We start from the raw sequence: 22,785 nt of genomic DNA, 5'->3' as shown, positions 1-22,785 counted from the left end.
TTGAGGTTGAGAAGGATGGGAAAAAAGTAAATTTTGTTTGAAAATGGATGGTAAAAGATGCTATTTTGAGTGTGTAGGTTATTGTCTATTGAATTGACATTACAACAAATTATTTGAAAAATGGGGAGAGTTAGCTAGTATTTTATTTCGAGGATTTTGGGTTGTTATCTATTGGGGGCCCATAACCTTTTACTTTTTCTGTCGATATTAGAAAATATTTTAAATTTATAATGAATATACCTTTTATATATGCATATCTATAAATTTTTTATTAGGTGTTTGCATATCTTACTATACATGATACAATACGATACAGTAAAATTAAAAATCGATTCACAATACGGTCATGTTTTGACAACTATGATTGCCTGTTTGTTTTGTTTGTTCTAGATCAAGTTCCAATCACCAGTTGTCTACTAATTAGTTTTTTATAAGTTACTTGTTTCAAGCAACCCCATACGTCTCCTTTCTGCCCCCCATTACATTTAGATTGGTCAGGGGGTTTAATTAATTTATAATGCTGATGTTCTTAGATTTGAGGCTACTGCCTTTACTTTTCAAATGCTTGAAACTGTTGCTTTTTGACAAATCTTGAGGAAATAGTAAGAGATGATTATGATTTCCAATTCATCAGTCCCTAACGTTGTGTATTTTTTGAAAAGGATTTTTTTTTTTTTTTAATGCTGTAAGTAAGATTTGTATCCTTCAGTATTTTGTTACTTGATTTGTTTGCAAAATATTAAATGAATGACATCAGTTTTTGAACTGCAGAAATATTTTATAAGGAATATAGTCCCTCATTTTAAATGGTTTGGGTTCAAAAATTTTGGATGCACTGGAACATTCATTTCAATTGCTGCTCACGGAATTTATACATATAGCTTGCCCTTGGTGTCTTGGGTCAATGGTAATGTGAATGGTTATGCTAGGACTTGGACAATAGCTCTCGGCTAGTACTTTTCATTGGATATGAGAAAAACTAATTCAATTACCCTCAGGCCTGCCCTATTTATAATTAGGCCTGGATGATGGGATTTTGATGATAAACAGCTCTGGAAATCTTAACGTCATCCAGAATAATTCGGTTGTTTGGTCAGCAAGCACTTTGAAAGAAGCTCAGAGTCCATTGTTACAACTCCTGGATACTGGGAATCTTGTGGTAACAGATGGCAAATCAGAAGACTATTTGTGGCAAAGCTTTGACTATCCATCTGATACAATGTTACCAGGGATGAAACACGGTTGGGATTTGAAGAGAGGTCTCAACAGGCGCTTAATTGCATGGAAGAACTGGGATGACCCATCTCCTGGGAACTTTATCTTTGAGATAACACGCCATAACTACCCAGAAGCTTATCTGTGGCAAGGCTCAACAATATACTTCCGTGCTGGGCCTTGGAATGGCTATGGCTTCAGTGGTTCACCTGGACTAAAGCCAAATCCGGTGTTTGCCTTCAAATTTGTGTTCAATCAAGATGAGGCCTACTTCATGTTTACCCTGAAACAGTCACTTCATTCAAGAGCACTTGCCAACCAAACTATTTCTATGTTTCAACGCTTCACATGGACAGAACAAAGTTGGAAGCTTTATCAAAGCCTGCCTATGGACTACTGTGATAGTTATGCCCTTTGTGGAGCCTATGCAAGATGCCTTGTTACCGACTCTCCAGTCTGCCAATGTTTAAAGGGATTCAAACCCAAGTCGCAACAAAGATGGAATTCACTGGATTGGTCCCAAGGATGTGTACGCAATAAACGATTGAGCTGCGAGGAGAAAAGTACACATGGGTTTCTTAAATTTTCTGGATTGAAACTCCCAGATACTACACACTCATGGGTGAACACAAAAATGAATCTCAAGGAATGCCGGGCAGAATGCTTGAATAACTGTTCTTGTATGGCTTATACAAACTCAGATATCAGAGAAGGTGCTGGCTGCGCCATCTGGTTTGGTGATCTAGTAGATATTAAACTGTTTCCGGCTGGTGGACAGGATCTATACATTCGGATGCACCCTTCAGAACTGGGTATGAGTTTGATTTTGTGAAAGATGATCTTCAATTACTGTTTTCAATTGTCTTTCAAATTTTTGTTTTTTAGAATTTAAAATATATTTATCCATGGTAGACGGGATTAAGGAACACATTAGGAAATTAATCCTTCACAAGTGAACCAAAGCTCTGATACCAAATAAAAATTACTTTTGACCCCTAATCTATATATTACTAAAAGCTGAAACGTAGCATTTAATGTTGCTACGCTCAGGTTGAGCCACATCAGCTGCCAAGTCATTATCATTTTTTTTCCTTATTTTGTCCTACAATTTAAAAATAGTTTTTCTAAATTTAAAAATCCTAATAAAAAGAAAATAATTCCCAACTCTATCTCTTTCGTAGTTATAATTTTAGATGGAAACCCTTTGTGTTCCACGGTTACAATTTCAAACAGAAAACCTTTGTGTTCCATGGTTACAATCTCAAATATATATTACTAAAAGCTGAAACGTAGCATTTAATGTTGCTACGCTCAGGTTGAGCCACATCAGCTGCCAAGTCATTATCATTTTTTTTCCTTATTTTGTCCTACAATTTAAAAATAGTTTTTCTAAATTTAAAAATCCTAATAAAAAGAAAATAATTCCCAACTCTATCTCTTTCGTAGTTATAATTTTAGATGGAAACCCTTTGTGTTCCACGGTTACAATTTCAAACANGAAATTGAATCGCAAATGCATGCATTTAAAAATTGATCTAATTATCTGGTTCTGGCTGGTCTAAGAATTGTTGATGTTAACATCAATAATATTTGGCAGGTGTGTGGTATTGGCATTGTCATATAGATAGACATATGACCTGGGGTATGGCTGCTGTATTTATCGTAAAGAATGGAGGCACTGCTGAGACAAGTATCCGCAAACCTCCTCCTCACTTGCCTCCATGTAAAGTTCCATTAGAATCGTGGCTCCAAAACAATGATGGATCCGATGGAAAAGAAAATCAATCAATTTTTATCTAAATGGATTGATTTAGTTATGTAATAAGTTTATCAAACATTGTATTGCCTTAATTAATTCTACTTCCTAATCAAGAGAAATTATTCAATAATCTCACTCATTTCACATAATAGTGAATCTCAGTAATTAAGTTTATAGTGTGATGCATCATTTATGTGCTCGTGCACCTACATGATTGGGTATACACATACACATACTTGGAGCTTGATGCCATGAGTCGGTTGTTTCTCTACATGCCTTTGCTTCCATGGTCACATAACTCAATTGCTTTCCCTTGCTTGCCTCACATACACGTAGACTCACACCTATGCTTTAGACACAAGTGCACACCTTTTGATCCTTTAGGATAGCTTGTTTTCCATATAGTTGAGCAATGATATGAAGGCCAGCTATGATTGGGTAGACTTAGAGTGCCTAACTTCTTCTCATCCTGTACCCTAACTTCAGACCTATTTTGATAGAGAGACCGTCATGAAGCCATGTTTTGGGTCTTGAACCTATAATCAGGTGGCTACTCATTCGTCTCTTTTTAAGAGGCTTTGTATACTCTTAGGCTTGTGTTGGTTTTGAATCTAAAACAACCTTTTAGGAAGATTAAGTACTGCGTATTTGGTCTTCGCAAAAAGAAACTGGCATACCAATCTCTCACAAAAGGAGGTACGAATGACGAAACTTACAGGTTGTTAGGCTAAATTTGCTTTGAGCCATGTTGTGGAAAAAACATGTATCAAGTTTCTTAAGTTTAAACCCAGCCTCACATGTTATATATATATATGTTCACACACTCTTTGATTTATTGTATTGGCCCTAGATTTATACTCGTTACAATATTAAAAAATTATTAATTTTTCTTTCAAAAAATTTATTTAAAAAAAAAAATCGATGAACCCAAATTTTCATACACGCCAAACACTCGAATTTTCTCAGATTTTCAAATCCCAGCAAATCAAACTAAGAAATATTTAAAAAAAAAAAACAGCAACCCAATACCACAAATAAACCAATCATAAAGCCACCCAAACAGCACCCATAATCACTGAGTTCAACCACCAAACCTCCAACAACTCGTCACCAATGACTCAGTGACACCAAACCTGATTCTAGGCGGCAGCTAAGGTTGAGGTTGGTCTTGCTGTCAAAATCCATGCATCCGATGATTCCGATCCATACACATGGTGCAAATTGGATGGAAGGATTAACGATAACAGCAAATGTGAATTTACAGAACTAAAATGACAAAAGTAAAACTTAAAAAGACCAAAATTTTTGCTCATGGTCTGCAGTTGCAAAATTATATTATATATATACAGATAAAATAAATTAACAATTGATAAATTGCAATCAGTTCACCAAACTATAGGCATTTGTTATACTGAAATACAAATAAAATGATTGAATTACGCGAAAATATATAATCTACATCATTGCAAAAAGAAATGATATATATTTTTCCCATATAAACAACTAGTGCATAGAAACAATCCATTCTCATTGAAGATATGAACATCTCGTTTTCAATGCCAGCCTCAAATTCAAAATAGATAAAATCTAAGTATGCATTAGACAATTAATTATTGGTGGCTTCTGCCGAAAACTTGTTTATGTTTGAAGTCTCCACCGCTGAAAAGCACTGCAAGAATTAATCGTCAAGCAGTGTTAGTAACATCTTGAGATGTCCGGGATTTAATGAAACCTTTTATATAGAGGGACATTTCCAAATTGTGTTTGTACACAATGCACAAGAGGGAGACAATTATTGATAGAGAAAATAGTACAATACTAGGGATATATGGTGAAAAGGTCCACATAAAACTTTATTTATTTATTTTTATAAGTAACTATGTATGTAGCTTCTTGAATTTTGAATTTCTTATGTTAAGTTATTTCTAACAGCTTGACAAATAGGTAGGAACAGCATTATTGAGTATGATCGGGTTGGGTTCGAATCAATCAGGTTTGCACCATTATTGCGATCGTGTTGAAATTACCTAGATACACAGGTTCACATCCATAACAACCAACAACACCCCCCTTCCCCCCCCCCCCCCCCCCACCCCCAACAAAATTTGAAATATCTGTGATAAGAGAAGTTAGACAATATATGTGATTGATGATAGTATTAATAACTATGTATGATATATGGTACCTCTAATGCATAACGGATGAATATTAAAACTTCATTTTCATGGGAGTATTGGTACATTTGCAATTCAGTATTGTTGCTGATAGTCCAATATCACTTTTCTTCTAATGCATGCATAAGTTTAGTTTCCATATATAATATATTTTAGATTGTGTTTGGCAGGGAATGATGAAAAATTAGCTGTTTGCAAGGATTGTGGAACTAATGTTTGCATCAATTACAAAGAAGGAGGATTTTGTTAAAAGGGTGAAGGAAGAAACTGGTGGAAAAGGCATTTTCTCTAATATTAAAACCTTACTTTTCTTCAACTACGGATTAGTGAAACTAAAGAATATGATTATTATAATATTATTTTGTTAAGTGGACATTTTCATAGGGAGGTCTTTGTTATTGTTTGTTATTGTCAAGGAATTTAATAAGTTATTTCCTTTTTCAAGGCATATAAGCTTCACTTTTGGGAGTATCTAGGGTACCATGGAAAAGAAAGAACACTGCTAAGGGCCTGAAAACAACTTTTTGTTGTTCTTTGGGGCCATGTTTAACTTTGCCTTGAGGTTAAGAATGAGACTACGTCATAAAAAAATACAATCCCTTTGTAGAATGTACAGCAATATAGAAATACGACCGTATACAATAATGAAGATTTCCATCCATGAGAAGTGAAAGCATACAAGCACAAACAAATTATTTTTGTATTTATTTGTATGCGAGTTTTTGTTGTTATATTGTTGCAATTTTAATGTGGAAATTGTTGTATGAACCTATGAAATAACTCTCAAGTTACTATTAACCTTGATTTATTTCTTCATATATACTATAGAGATAACATATATAATATTATATCATGTTAATATAAAATTAATTGGCATTTTTGATTTATTAGTACTTAATAAAGAGAACAAATACGTATGATATATTAAAATAAAATTGCCAAACTTTCCCGTGCGTAGCACGGGTTAGCGACTAGTACAACTTAACTACCAATTTTAACCAATGATTCTGTATTAAGTGAAGTACTTGATTCATCAATATTCAAGCATGAAAATAAGCATAGATATACATTAAAGCATATGAACCACAAACACGCATTAACAGTTGCGGAGCTACGTTGTCCATGGCCTCCTAGAATTTTAATTTTCTTCCACGGTTAGGCTATGAGGCTATGTTTGGTTCTATGTAAAATGTTTTTCCAGTGTAAAATATTTTCAGGTGTTTGGTGACATTTTAAAAAATACTTTGAAAAATATTTTTTAGTGTTTGGTTGTGTTCTTGAAAATAGAAAACACATTTTCTACTTGATACTCACATTTTCTCAACTTCCAAACAATTATATAATATCATTTCTCAATAGATAAACACAAAAGAAACAAAACCAAACAAAAAAAAAAAAAATTCATCAAATCCGATCAAATTGAGAGAAGAAGGAAGAGAAAGAGAGGCGACTAGGTTCGATCTAGAGGCGGCGGAGGCAAGATTGCATGGCGGAGGCGACTGGATCACGATGGGTCACTCGTCTTGCGATGGTTTGCTCGACATGGGTAGAGAGAAAAAGGGTAGATTGGTGACATGGGTGGTAGAGGGAGGAAGAGAGAAACAGGGTAGATCGATGGTAGAGTTGAGCTTTGCTTGATCAGCAGTGAGAGGCATGGCCCAAACGGTGGTGGAGTCGATCTTAAGTTCAAGTGACCGGCCTCTCTCTCTCTGACAGTGGGTGTCTCTCTCTCTCTCTCGGTTCAATTTTTTTTTTTTTTGGGAAATGGTTTGAAGGTAAAATAGATGTATAATCTATTTTACACTTTAGGCCTTCATATTTTACAATTATCGGAAATAATTTTCCATTTGACTTAGTTTTCCGGCCAAACTAAACACCCTTGGTGGTGGAAAATATTTTCCGAGTTCTTTTTACACCTGAAACAAATGCAGCTTGAGTCCAATAGCAACAGAAAATATAAAAGGTTATGGGCCCCCAAGAAAAATATGACCCCCACTTCTTTCTAGGAACTCTACTTACTACTTAGTCCAATAGATAACAACCCAAAGTCCTTGAAGTGAAATACTACCTAACTCTACCAATTTTTCAAATAATTAGTTGTAATGTCAATTCAATAGAGAATAACCTACACTCTCAAAATAGCATCTTTGACCACCCATTTAAAAAAAAAAAAAGTTACTTTTTTCCCATCCTTCTCAACCTCAAGAAGCCACCTATGGGATTCTCAATAGATACCAGCCCCATGTTTCTTTCCTCTCATTGTTTATTGCTCTAACACTCTAACTCGGAAACAAATAAACTCGTTTCATCTAGAAAAAAAATATGACCATATTTGCTTCAAGTTTTAGCTTCTCCTTGCTTTATTTTTTATTTTTTATTTTTGTTGTTTTAGCCTTCAAGAAAGTAATTGAACCTCAACATTTCAAGTTTGTTTGTTTCTTTAACACCACATGGGCATTTAGATTTATGCTTTGCTATAAATATATATATATATATATATATAGTTTATGAATATGCTTTGTTTATTAAGAATATGTTGTTCAATTTTTTGTATTGCTATATGATAATATATTATATCTCTCTCCATATCATCATTTTTTTTTTTTAATTTGAAATATGGTGCTGAATAATTCATTAAAAAAATAATGAAATTTCAATACTATGGATAACTAGTCGCTAACCCATGCTATACATGGGAACCTACTTGTTTGTGTGGTAGACTAAAATGTTTTTATAAAATCTTAAATTGAGTAAGAAACTACACCATTGCATGAATTGCTCTTGTACAACTTCAATTTGTGTTACAATTTGATGAAGAAGTCATTGCGTGAACATGCAATGGCTTTCAAAAAATATTAAAGAATTAGAAGATTCATTGCTTAGAAATTATTGAAACAAAACAAAATATATATGACTACACAATAGAGAAATATAAGAGAAAGATGGTTTACATTCAAAAGAATAATTCATGACTATAAGCCTACAACTATTGAGAAGAATCAAAAGATTAAGAGCCTAAAAATTATAGAAAATATGTGTGTGTGTGACTACACAGTAGAGGAATATAAGATAAGGATATGTTATACTCAAAATAATAATTCATGGCTATAGTCATTGAAATTTGACAAATAGTTTTAGATATTGTAAAAATATAACTCAAAAATCCAGATGATAAAAAATTCAAAAGGCCAAAAATATTAAAGAATCATAAGATTTAATTCCAATAAATTATTGAAACAAAACAATATATATATATATATATATATGATTATACAATAGAGAAATATAAGAGAAAAATTTATTACCTTCAAAAGAATAATACATGGTATAGTTGTTGAAATTTGCTAAACATGTTCAAATACTGCGAAAACTAATACAAAAATCCAGATGTTAAAACTTCCAAAAGCCAAAAATATATGACTATTCAAAAGAGAAAAATAAGAAAAAGGAAAAAGTACACAGACCCATAAAGTAATAAGTTTTAAATTACGATGAGTCTAAACTCTAAACAATGAAAAAAAATCATATGTGAGGTTGTGTTCCTAGCAACCCTGAAAGAAAAAGTAAAGAGAAAAAAAAAAAAAAACTTGAAATACCATCAAGTAATTAGTTTTAATGGGTTTAAACTATATACCATGAAAAAAAAAAATCATAAACAATCATAGGTGCAGGATTTAGTTACCAAGATTAGATGGTTGTAAAACACAACCTTTCAACATTGATTTAGGGTTATGCCGAAGAATATCAAGCCCTTGCATGGATGTTATTTGTGGATGAATGTGCAGCACTGCAATTCATAGACTCTATTGTTAATAAGACAATCGAGTTCAAAATTAAAAGCAATTAGGTGGCCTTTATACAACTGGATTTGTTCTTGTTGAAGAATCAACTTCCTTACCAAGTTATATTTAGGGTTTTGAGGTGGGAAGAGAGAAGTCCTAACATAAGTCTAATTAATAAAATTAATAAGTAAAAATAATTATAATGACGTGTAAATTTGTGAGGCTTGCAAAGCTAATGTGTCAAAATTTTAAAAGGTCACTAAAAAGTAAAAAACTTTGGTTTTATATTATAATAATAATAGATAGATAATATATAGATTAATAAGGACATAAAAAAAAATAAAAATAAAAATTCATACAATTCATTGTTAAATGAATTATTGATGTTTTGTGAGCTTGATCTAATCCGATAAACCCAACCCCACAGTTACTTTATCAACACAAAATCTCTTTCAACTTTTAGATGGATAATGTAGATATAATAAAATATGGACAAAACTTAAGTATAGTACCTTAGGTGCCATTCCTTAGGTTCCTCTCTTAAAAAATACACTTCCTTCACATGAGAAAAAATCTACATGGTAGAATGTTAAAAGGAGAACTTAAGAAACAACATCTAAGTATTGTACCTAAGTCTTGCTCATAAAATATATATTGCCAATCAGACACATGTTTAAAGTTCCGTGCAATTTTTCTCAAAAGAAAGTTTTGTGCAAGTCATCTAAGTAATTATATATAATAATAATACTCAATAAATAATTTTGTTTAAAAATAATAATAATGATGTGGCAAGCTCTGGAGAGATCATCAAAAAATCAAAAGTTTCGATTTTATATATATAAACTTAAGTACAGTACCTTAGGTATTGTTCCTTAGGTTTCCCTCTTAAGATTCAGCCATGTGGTTACTTAACTAAAAAATACACTTCATTCTTATGAAAAAAATTCACATGACAAAATCTTAAAATGGGAACCTAAGAAATAGCACCTAAATACTACACCTAAGTCTTGCTCATAAAATATATATTGCTAACCAAACACATGTTTAAAGTTCTGTGCAATTTTTCTCAAAAAAAAGTTATGTGCAAGTTATCTAAGTAAATAGATATAATAATAATACTCAATAAATAATTTTGTTTTTAAAAAATAAAGATAATGTGGCAAGCTCTGAAGAAGTCAACAAAAAGTCAAAAATTTCAATTATATATATGTGTGTGTGCGCGCGCGCGCGTTGGGTTGGTGGTGCTTAAAATAATAGTTTGCAAAATTCTGTATATGTATATAGTGAACTAGACCCTTTTTTGTATTTTCATTAATGTTTAAGTATATGACAATTTATTAAGTTGATAATTTTTTATTTATAGATTTATGAATTATGATTATTTTATCAATATTGCAATTTGGTCCCCTCAAGTTGAAATTCCTGAATATAAAAGTTATGTGCAAGTTATCTAAGTAAATAGATATAATAATAATACTCAATAAATAATTTTGTTTTTAAAAAATAAAGATAATGTGGCAAGCTCTGAAGAAGTCAACAAAAAGTCAAAAATTTCAGTTATATATATGTGTGTGTGTGCGCGCGCGCGTTGGGTTGGTGGTGCTTAAAATAATAGTTTGCAAAATTCTGTATATGTATATAATGAACTAGACCCTTTTTTGTATTTTCATTAATGTTTAAGTATATGACAATTTATTAAGTTGATAATTTTTTATTTATAGATTTATGAATTATGATTATTTTATCAATATTGCAATTTGGTCCCCTCAAGTTGAAATTCCTAAATATACCCTTGCACATACATAGGAAAGAGCATCTGTTCACAGAGTGAAAAACCAATAGGTAAACGTACTTTGTGGCCGAGCCCAACTAATCAAATCAAATATGAAGGTTGTTGCGGTATGTACTATACTTACTAGGCTTTATATGTACCAGCACATGAAGTGCATCCAATCTCCTCACTCCTGCTATCAACTTCAGACTCATGCCTTGTCCTTCACAGTCACTTGGTACCACAAGTCAATCCATCTACTGTAAAACCGATCTCTTATTCACTCCAAAGCTTCTTGAAGATTTGATGTAGTCTCTATGGTTTTAGTAGCAACTCCAACACAGTTAAGGTGATCTTTGTGTCTAAAAGAGTCAAACTCTAAAGGATGTTCACTGGGGGAGGATTGCAAGACAAATATTTGCCATCTCTAGGTTTTTCTCTGTTTTACTGTGGTTGTCTTCCTTCTCAAAGGATTAGGGTTGAAAAAGGTTTTTACACAAGTCGGGTTTAGGCTTAATGTGGCTACCAAAGAAGCCTTGAAAGAAAATAACAGAATTTCCATAATGAGGTCTCAGTCAACTGAGTGTCTATGGAGAGTTTCTGTCTAAATCAAGCATCTCACACAACCAAGCCTCGAATCTCGCTCGACCAAGTTCGTTAGTCTTGCACAATGAGAAGATCCATCAACCTTTAGCCCTCATTACCACAATCACATTACAAGTACAAAACTTAAAAATTACAAGTAAATTTGTCAAGGAATTAGCTCCCACATGCTCAACTGACTTATAGTACATCCAGGGACTATAATCAATGATCTAATACTTCTACCAGAAAGAAACATAAAACTTTAAAAAAAAAAAATGAAACAATTACTTAATTGCTGTCTGATCTAGGATCAATCCTCAAATTAAACAAGAAGAAAAGGGAGGTGGTCATCATAACAGCATCAATCATTTCTGGATTGCTTACTTTGGGGTTGCTTTGGCGTTTAACTTGGAAGACAACAAATAGAAGACGTAAGTATACCCATCCATTTTTCCAATATATATATACACACACTCATCCATCCTTGCTCATATTAAAGCTAGATTTTAAATGAGCGTGATAAACTGTACAAAGACTAAAATTAAAAGCAGTTCCTAAAAAGGTTATATATGGGTTCAATAGGTGAAAGAAAGAAAGAAGATGTAGACGTACCATTATTTAATTTCACAACGGTTGCTACAGCAACAAACAAATTCTCTCCTGCAAATGTGATCGGGGCAGGTGGATTTGGTCCTGTTTATAAGGTAAAAAGGATTCTAATTTAATTACAGGTAAAAAAATTTATGGTGATACAATACAAATTTAGATGGAAAGATTCTTCTTTAAATGATGATTTGCAGGGACATCTATGTGGCGGACAAGATATTGCAGTGAAGAGGCTATCAAAGAATTCAAGACAAGGTCTTGAAGAGTTCAAGAATGAAGTTGCTCTCATTGCCAAACTTCAACATAAGAATCTTGTCAAGCTTTTAGGCTACTGTGTTCAAGGAGATGAAAAGATGTTAATCTATGAGTACATGCCCAACAAAAGCTTGGATTGTTTCATTTTTGGTATGATTCTCTTGACCCTTTATGTATTATAATTACTTTCCATCTTTTAAATGTTGATGCCTAAGTATCTTGTCTATTATGTATTTGAATAGAATCCTCCAATTGATTTTCAAAAGAAGTTCACAAAAAGAACTAAAAATAGACATAGATGCAGTCATGGTAACAAGGGCAAAAATTGTATGCAGAACAAAATGATACTTTGCTAGCATGGCCAAAGCGTTTTGACATTATTATCGGGATTGTGCGAGGACTTCTCTATCTTCACTAGGACTCTAGACTTCAAGTCATCCACAGGGATCTGAAAGCAAGCAATATTTTATTAGATATCAACTTAAACCCAAAAATATCAGATTTTGGCTTAGCAAGAACTTTTGTAGGGGATGAAAGTGAAGTGAAGACAGATAGAGTTGTTGGAACATAGTAAGTAATATAAAATTGGTACTAGATTTTTTTTTTTCAAATTGTAGCAAATATTTAATCAATGTGCTTTGACTCAAAGTACCCCTCATTCCCTTATAACATGGTGTAAGGGTGAGGTGATATGTTAAAGACGTATTGAAATTTAAGTTATCAGTAACAACAATAATGATAATAAAGCTTATTTGATGGTTTCACACAGCGGCTACATGTCTCCTGAGTATGCAGTTGATGGAAGATTTTCAGTGAAATCTGATGTGTTCAGCATGGGTGTGCTTATGTTAGAGATAGTGAGTGCCATGAAAATCAGAAAATTTTTTCACCCAAATCACCATCATAACCTTTTGGGACATGTAAGTGGAAAACTCTCTCTCTCTCTCTCTCTCTCTCTCTCTCTCTCTCTCTCTCTCTCTCTCTCCTTTTTTGGTGGATTATGTGAGTATTAGTATTGTAATTGCGCTAGGCATGGTTGCTGTGGAAGGAGGGCAGGGCCTTGGAACTATCATATACATGTTTGGAGGATTCACATTCAAGATCTCAAATCTTGAGATGTATTCAAGTTGGTTTGCTATGTGTTCAAATGTTTCCTGAAGACAGGCCAATAATGTCTTGTGTGTATTCTATGCTAATGAATGAGGAAGCAATTCTGCCCCAGCCTAAACAGCCTGGTTTCTTCATAGAAAGAAGTCCCAGCAATTCAGGTACAATATTTAGAAATGAAGAATCTAACATAGAGAATGCAGTTACTATAACTATGCCAGAAGCTAGATAGGAAATCATAAGTAGCTTACCTGAGAAGTTATATGTGAAAGTTTTTTAGTATTTAGGGGTGCGTCTGGGATTAGATTGCATCTTTTTTTTTTTTTGTTTTTAGAAGTAAATTCTATTAATTGTTCATAGTTGCTACTTGCTTAGGTGTGTAAAACTAATGAGCTTATCTAAAATATAAATGATTGAGACTCCTAAATATGGGCTTCTATGCTTTTAAACCACAGATCCTATTGAAAGTGTACAGAGGTTTAAATCACAAAAGTAGAAGGTGTAGAACCAGAAGAAGTAAAAAACAAATATAAAAATGACGAGTGGATTAAGTGAAGAAGAATGATTCTATTCACATGAGCATATGATCTATACACTATTGGTATATAAATACGGTAAGACTGAGTTGATAAATTATATATCTATCTATGTGTATATATATATATATATATATGTAAAAGTTGAAGTATAGCATTTATTATTATTACGTTTTTGTTAAGTCACATTAGTAGCCACATGATCCACCTATTTCCGACACTTTATCTCCCTTTTATCTATTTTTCTCCTTATTAATTTTTCACCTTACAATTACATTTCCTCTAAAAAATTTCCCTCACATTTACAATAGGGGCTTAGGCCCAAGTAAGCAAGAACGGCCCATGTGATCAAGGCCCAACATTGTAGGGTTAGGACCAGTCCATTGATGAATGTGTGAAGGACCAACAACTAGCATTCGAGGGAAACCTATTGTGCTTGGGGCCAGTTAGGCCCAATACTGACTAATAAACCAAGGGGCTACGACAAGGGAGCGGACAAGTTTAAGTAGGTAAACGAGCACAGTTAGTGCCTTTGGGAAACCTGTTGCCGAACATAATTCGGTGTCTAGAATAAGTTTTAAGAGAATCTTCAAAAGACATGATTTTTCTAGGGATTATGGGTGAAAGTAGGATTGCATGGGGACCAATGAAAAGTAATGAATTGAACCCCACTAAGGGGAGGTTATATAAGAAAATGAGGGCAGACAAATTGGGGGTTGGTTTTTCAGGGAAGTTAGAGAGAAAGGGAGAAAAGAAATAGGATAGGGAGTAAACATGAAGGAAGGAGAGAACAAAGAGAGCAGAGAAAGCAAGAAGCAAGGTCTAAGGGAATAGGGTATTAGGCTGAAAACCATAGGGATGCTTGATTGTTGGGCTATCAAGGCTATGTTTGAAGCACAATTTGTAGGACTGTGAGAAAACCTACCACAAAATAAATTGGGAACCCAAATCCATTACCTTACATAGTAACGTTTGTAGGTTTAGGTCGCCATAATTGGCGTAGTTTGTGGGAATCCTACTCATCTTGAGGCTTTAAACTAGCTTGATACTGCCAGATTATGGAGGGCCCACATGTTGGAGAGGTTCTGCTAGAGGAAATCACTCAAGGGGTTGTAGGAGGCTAGAAAAGGAGTGTAGAAGGGAGCAGTAGCACATACAGGATGGGCACAAGACAAGGGTAGACTCTGACAAGAGATCTTCATAAGGGGAATGAATTGTGTCTTATATCCCTAAGTGATCTCATCACAATGATCGAGTGTGGGAATTGGAGAATCTACGGAAGTAGGTTAATGACTTAGAAATTGAGCTGAGAGGCCGACACTGTTAGGACATATGTGAATCATATTAGGAACATATGTCATCTAGAATTGGCTAATCATTTGACACAACGCACTTTACTTGTACTTGGGTAGATTTAGGATGTGTTTAATACTTCAAGGAACAAGAATCTAAGTCCAAATGTTAAAGCCATGCAAATATGTTTAAGAAATAAGTGAAGAAGTGTTGGATTTTAAAGCTCAACAGTTAGCTCGACAGATAGCATTTATCGAGGTTTAAAAGGGATCTTCAGCCTGATGCTCGATAGCTGCTTAATAGATAACCTATCTATCGAGATTTACGAAAATTAGTTTTTCAGATTTGATTTCACACATATCTGTGTATACATGTTTAGGCTTTCTTTTCTCACAACCCTAAACATATATAAGGATTATTTTAAGGGCAGTCATAACTAATGCAACTTAATGTAAAAGTTTTTCACAAGCATATTGTGATTGGAAAATTATGCCCTAGTTCATCTTTTTTCTTGAAGAAACTGCTGCGTTTGTATGCCGTAGGGTTTTGTAACCAAGGAGATTCGTGATCTTCATCATGTTGATAAACTGAAGAACTTTACAGCCAACATCCTTCTCAAGTTGGTGGTTAGTCATGTACTTGGATCTATGCATCGATTGGTTAGTCAGGTACTAGGAGCCGTGTATTGAAAATGAGAGATTGTCACTACAGAACAAGTCCAATTGGGTATTGGGGAAAAGGTTTAACTGTAGGTTGGTATAAGGTACTGGGATTCCTTTACTTGTAACCGCTTGTTGTGATAATAGTGGATTCTCGGGAGTGATGACCTTAAAATCACTCGATGGGGTTTTGCCTCGAAGGTTTTCCTTATTCGTAAACAAGTCATTGTGTCAACTTTATTTTCTACTGCATATTAACTTAGTTGGTGATTTGTTTGTGCTACCACGCGTATTGCATGTTAATTGAATTAATTAATTAACTTGGCTAATTAGTTGGTTTATTTATCACAAGGGGTTAATACATTCTTGGTCTATCATTAATGTTTAAGAACAATTATCAAAGGGTAAATGCCATATTTTCAAATTCTATAATATCTGTTAAAAAAATAAATAAAATTAAAAAAAATTAAAAAAAAAAAAAAAAAAAACCTAAAGCTTTTTATTTGTTTGCTGATGTTGTTCTCATCTCTATCTCTATCACTTTCTAGTTTCTACACTCTCCTACTCTCATAGTTTCTCTCTCTAACATGTAGAAGAAAACAACCAACCACAACACAACAATACTAGGTTCATATTTGTAAAAAACCATCCACAAAAAAACAATACTAGGTTGGGTGTAATAGCGCCAATTGACTAGTAATGGAATTTAGGATCTCCAAATTTACGACAAGTCCAAGTCTATTTAACTTTGAACTCATAACTTGGGAGTCTCCAAAAGAACACTATAGTTACAATATTCAACACATTTTTAATGATGTCATAGTTACAATATGAAAATTTCTATATAAGAAAAACGCGAGACATCTAGGCCACTAAAAAAGAACACTATAGTATATGACTTCTTCTCTTTTCCTCATAATTCTAGACAGTTGATGGACAAACAATTATAGTGAGTAGACGTACCAAAAACTGTTTTTGATTTCGATGGAGGAACTTGACACTTGTTGACAAAGTTGCTTATGGTTTTTGCTAAATCCAAATTTCATTAAGCAAAAGAACAAGAAACAAAATCAAACTTCCAAGCATCTCTCACAGCAGCTGGGATGTAAGATGAATTACAACCAAATTAAAGGCCTGTTAACAACACCTAAGGAGCATTTTTCCATTGATAATTTTGACAAAGTTGCTTATATAATTTGTTTGTTGCATACAAACTTACATTTTTGACAATGTGAAAATTTAATTAGTACGAAAATTTGTCTCCTCCTATCGAAATTATTGGTGCTTCAAGAAGACTGGAGAGCCAACGAGATGTGAGCTTCGTGCTTAGCTCTTAATGTACCATATAAGAATCTATGAAACAATGTGAAACACGTGGAAACACGTGGAGGATTACTAACCTTAGGTTATAAGAGCGAATTTCCACCACTCAAAGTTTAAGCGTGTAGAGAGTTTATCTTCTTGGGAAGAAAGTGACAGTTGTTTTGTTTGCTTAGGGCATCTCCAACATATGCTATATCTGGGATTTTTGGAGAATCTATGCTACTGTTTATGTTCCAACTGGTTCGGTATACTTGAAATATTTTTTGGCTTATGAACAGTAGCTCATCAAGTCTGATGGGCTACTGTTCATTCTTCAAATTCTTTTTTTCTATTATAATAATTAGGTGTTGAATAAAAAAATGTTGGAAGATGTGTAGTTGTTAAAAAAAGAATAAATAATAAATAAAGAAATAATATTTAAATGAGATAGAAAATCTATTGGAAAGTGTATTTGAAAAAGTTGGTAGATAAAAGGTAAAAATCACTGTTCATTCTCCAAACAATACAAAAATTTGATGAATTTGCTGGAGATGCTCTTAGTTTTGTAACTCAAAACTGAGTTTTCATCCCCTAAAACTCCAAAATCATGGGTCTTACCACAATTAAACTTGTATTTCCACCACTCAAAGAATAAGAGCCTATGGAGAGTTTATCTTCATGGGAAGAAAGTGACAGTTGTTTTGTTTGCTCAGTTTTGTAACTCAAAACTGAGATTTCATCCCCTAAATCTCCAAAACCATGAGTCTCACCACAATTAAACTTGTTTGGACTTGTTCATTAACTCAATTTCTTTCACTTTAACATCAAAAAAGTAAGTTTGAGTGAAGAAAATTAAGAACAACATTTTGTTGTTTTCGGATTTTGAAAAATTAGTTAGGATGACATTTTTGTAATTATCATGAACTGTGTGGGATCTACTTCTCTGTATTTTTCACATCGGGTCAGCCTCTTTACTCTCTTCAACGACTTTTGGTGGTATTAACCTCAAGTCCATGAACTTAAATTTTTTTTTTCTTTCTCAATCATTAAAAAAACCTTTGTGATATGAGAAAATGAGAGCGAGAATGATATAAAATGTGTTATAGTTAGTGACTATGAGTATATGATCTATGTACATTGTATTCAAAATTGAGCAAACAACTCCATGTGAGATACTTATAATTTTGTCTATTATAATGCTTTATTTAATAAATACGTTTATTATATATCTATTACGCAAGATCAAAGGGGGGTGCCAGTAGGGGCCATCGGGGTAACAGTGTTGGAATTGCATGAAATTTGGCAGGTTTAAGGGAAACGGCGTTCTAATCCAGATTCATAACTGCTATGAATGTCGCCAAAATTTAGGTGAATCCCTTCATTAAGGCCTTGGTAACAATGTTTTTGCTATTTATAGTAATATTTGTTTTTCCTTAATAACTTTTAGTTTAAAAGTCAGAATAAGGTCCCGTCTATTTTGGGACGACCCTTAAGGTTAGTAGTTTATGATTCTGCATTTAATTCAATTTTGCCATTTTTGGTAAATTTCAGTATTTTGTCATCTAATCACATAATTAGTGCGAATTAGGGGTTTTAGATGTTTATCTCAGTATTTATATATTTTGTAGCCATCAGAAGGAAGATTGGACTATTACTAAATTTTCTTCTGGTGAATTCTAGTTTTATCTCCTTGTGGATTCAAGGAAACCCCTTGTAAATTCAAGGTTTACTACCAGAAGCTAACAATTTAGTTTCTATTCCATCAAGAGAGCATCTTGTGTGCTTTTCCTCAGGCTTCCTCGACATCAGTTAGTATCAAAGCCTTGACTTACCTTGGTCTGATGGTTAATCAACGAGACAGTGACCACCACAACAATGACGATGGTGACGACGTCAACAACACAATTCTCACTAGGACTGAGTTCCTTGATTTTCGTGATGAAAATCAACAATTTCGTGATTCAACCCAGCAGACTCTGGACCAGATTCAAGATGCGCTTGCCACCTTGCTTAACCGAAACCTTAATCGCAATGACGAAGAGCGATGTGATAACCGAGCACGTGGCCCTCCCCATCGTGGTCCAAACTGAAACAGGCAGCAAAACTACAACGAAGAAGACAGTGAAGATGAGGAGTATGCAAAGAGAGTCCTTGGAAATCATTGTGGTCCTGCGAGGGATAATGGTCGAGATTATCAAGAGCAGAGGGACTATCGAATGAAAGTAAAGTTACCATCCTTTAATGGTAATGTCTCCATTGAAGAGTATCTGGATTGGGTCAGTGAGGTGGAAATTTTTTTCGATTATATGGGTACAACAAATGACAAACAGGTGTGTTTGGTGGCCTACAAATTGAAGGGAGGAGTATCTACCTGGTGGGATCGTGTTCAATTAAACCATACCCGTGAACGAAAGCTTCCAATACAATCATGGAGAAGAATGAAAAGATTGATGGCAGATCAATTCTTACCCCCAGATTACCAGCAGGAGTTGTCAAACAGCACTAGGATTACAGGCAAGGTACTTGGATAGTTAATAAGTACATGGAGGAGTTTGACAGGTTGGCGAATCGCAATGATTTGGAGGAAATGGATATCTAGATTTGTACATGGGTTGCGAGTTTCCATCCAAGATCAGGTATCCTTACAAACCCTTTATACTTTAAATGAGGCTGTAACCCTATCCAAGAAAATAGAATATCAGCATCTTAGGGTCGGTTCAAAGTTTTCCAACTACAATTCGGAGTCCTCTAGTTCCACTACCAACAAAGGTAAACAGCCCATGTTTACACCACGATCACAACCCGTGGTTAGGGAGAATAGTGGTGTCAACCAATCCACAATGGCAATAGCAGGTTCCACAGCCCAGCCGATAGCGAATGCCAACCCCTATGCTAGGCTAACTGGGAATAAGTGCTATAGGTGCGGAGAACCAGGACATCGATCTAGTACTTACCCTAAGCGAGCTACAGTGAATTTGGTGATGGCAGAAAAAGGAGAGGTAGAAGGTGAACAGGAGGGTAAAGAGGTGTATAATGGTGTTGATCCGTATGCCTATGATCCCAATGAAGTCCAAGAGGATGAGGAAGGCATGCCATTAGGGTGGTCTTTGGTGATTTAGAGGTTGTTGCTCACACCAAGGTTGGAATACGATGATCAGCAGAATGAGATCTTCTGAGTACGATGCACCATCAGTAAGAGGATCTGTGATTTGATCATTAATAGTGGCAGTGTAGAGAACATTGCAACTAAGAGTTTGGTTACCAAGTTGGGACTGAAAACAAAAAAGCATCCCTCTATATACAAGATAGGTTGGATCAAGAAAGGTACGGAAACTCTTGTTACTCAACAATGTCATGTTACTTTTTTTATGGGTAAATGTTATGTAGATGAAGTAGTTTGTGATTTTGTTGAAATGGATGCATGTCATTTAATACTAGGTAGACCTTGGCAGTATGATGCAGATGCTACTCATAGGTGTAAAGATAATGTGTATGTGTTTTTTAAGAATGGCTGAAAAAATTGTCCTTGGTCCTATTAAGGAACGCAGTATACCCCAAAGCTTCTAAAGTGGAGGGGAAGCTAGCACTCCTCATAGTGAACAATGAAGATAAGTTTGACAAAGAGTGTAAGGAGTTGAAACAGGTATATGCTGTAGTGGTGACGGATGGTGAGCCAAAGAAGGTTACTGAGATACCTGAGGCAATTTAACCATTGATCAAGGAGTTTGAAGAGCTTTTTCCAACAGAGCTGCCTGCAAGTTTACCACCAATGTGCGACATCCAGCATTGCATTAATTTAGCTCCTGGATCTAGTCTACCAAATTTGCCACATTACAAGATGAATCCTCAAGAGGGTCAGATTCTACAAGGGCAGGTGGATGAGCTTTTGAGCAAGGGGCAGATCAGGGAGAGTATAAGTCCATGTGCAGTACCGGCATTGTTACCACTGAAGAAGGATGGGAACTGGCATATGTGTGTTGATAGTGGAGCCATCAAAAAGATCACAATCAGGTATCGATTTCCTATTCCTTGACTAGATGACATGTTCAACCTGGAGATGAGTGGAAGATAGCTTTTAAGACAAATGAGGGGTTGTATGAGTGGATGGTAATGCCTTGCGGATTGTCCAATGCTCCCCGTACTTTCATGAGACTTATGAATTAGGTATTGAAACCATTTATTGGAAAGTTTGTGGAAGTTTATTTTGACGATATCAGATTTACAGTAAGACAAAAGCAACCCACTATAATCATGTACAAGAAGTATTAGCAGTGTTGTAGGCCAATGAGTTGTATATCAACTTGAAGAAGTGCAGCTTCTTGACGGATAAGTTGCTATTCTTAGGGTATGTGGTCAGTGCGGATAGGATTCATGTTAATGAGGACAAGGTCTGTGCAGTTAAAGAATGGCCAACCCCAAAGATTGTGAGTGATGTACGAAGCTTCTATGGACTAGCAACCTTCTATTAGAGGTTTGTTCGAGATTTCAATAGCATAATAGACCCTATCACTGAGTGTCTGAAGAAGGGGAGGTTCTCATTGGGAAAGGAGGCAAAACAAAGCTTTGCCTTGATCAAGGAAAAGTTAAGCACGGCCCCGGTTTTGGCATTACCCAACTTCAATAAGGTTTTTCAGGTGGAGTGTGATGCATCTGTGGTTGGGATAGGCGCTGTTTTTTCATAAAACAATAGACCAATAGCATTCTTCAATGAGAAAGTTTGTGAAGCTCGAAGTAAACGGTTAGCCTATGAGCTGGAGTTCTTGGCTGTAGTACAGACTCTTAAGCATTGGGAAAACTACCTGATTCAGAAGGAGTTTGTATTATATACAGATTATCAGGCATTGAAGCACATCAACAGTCAAGTTAGCATTAACAGGATGCATGCTTAGTGGGTAGCTTATATACAGCGCTTCCATGTCACATTGAAGCACAAGTCTGGTGTCAGTAATAAGGTGGCTGATGCACTTAGCAGGCGAGCATCTTTGTTGACCATCCTACGTACTGAAGTTATAGGGTTTGATTGCCTCAAGGAGCTATACGAGAATGATGAGGATTTTGGTGATATTTGGGGTAAGTGTCAACAAACTCACACTGTTGTCAATAGTATGTAAACCCAGATGGTTTCCTCTTTCAGGTAACCAATTATTCATCCCTAAAAGTTCATTGAGGGAACAGATTATTAGGGAACTGCATGGTGGAGGTTTGGGTGGACATATGGGCAGAGATAAGACTACAGCACTGGTGGAAGAGAGGTATGATTAGCCACAACTCAAAAGGGATGTTGGAAATCATGTGAGGAAGTGTCCAATCTACTAAACTACTAAGTGTCAATTTCAAAATATTGGTTTATAAATGCCTTTGCTAGTTCCACAAGCACCATGAGAGGATCTGTCTATGGACTTTATACTAGGTCTTCCTCAAACCCAGCGAGATATGGATTCTTTTTTTGTTGTGGTTGACAGGTACTCAAAGATTTCCCATTTCATAGCATGCAAGAAGACTTTAGATGCTACTCGAGTGGCCAATTTATTCTTTAAAGAAGTTGTGCATTTGCATGGAGTGCCAAAGTAGATCACCTTTGACCAGGATACCAAGTTCATTAGTCACTTCTGATGGACTTTGTGGAAGCATTTTGACACTTCCTTGAATTATAGCAGCACTAGTCATCCACAAACTAATTGCCAGACAGAAGTGGTTAATCGCACTTTAGGGAATCTGATCCTGTGTATCTTAGGCAAGAA

The 22,785-nt window shown here is 34.8% G+C and overlaps 1 protein-coding gene across 1 annotated transcript; it reads left to right on the top strand.

Moving 5' to 3' along the window:
* Positions 1-1,035: 1,035 nt before the first annotated feature.
* Positions 1,036-13,681, top strand: LOC112010630 (G-type lectin S-receptor-like serine/threonine-protein kinase At4g27290). The gene is given in 6 exon segments (XM_065768966.1): positions 1,036-2,027; positions 11,869-11,990; positions 12,087-12,297; positions 12,483-12,717; positions 12,917-13,067; positions 13,178-13,681. Coding segments are annotated over 6 exon segments (2,016 nt in total). The 5' UTR covers positions 1,036-1,039; the 3' UTR covers positions 13,487-13,681.
* Positions 13,682-22,785: the final 9,104 nt, after the last annotated feature.

This window comes from Quercus suber, unplaced genomic scaffold (assembly GCF_002906115.3).
Source record: "Quercus suber isolate HL8 unplaced genomic scaffold, Cork oak 2.0 scaffold_1029, whole genome shotgun sequence".
Lineage (NCBI taxonomy): Eukaryota > Viridiplantae > Streptophyta > Magnoliopsida > Fagales > Fagaceae > Quercus > Quercus suber.
This window is presented reverse-complemented; position numbering and strand designations above follow the sequence as displayed.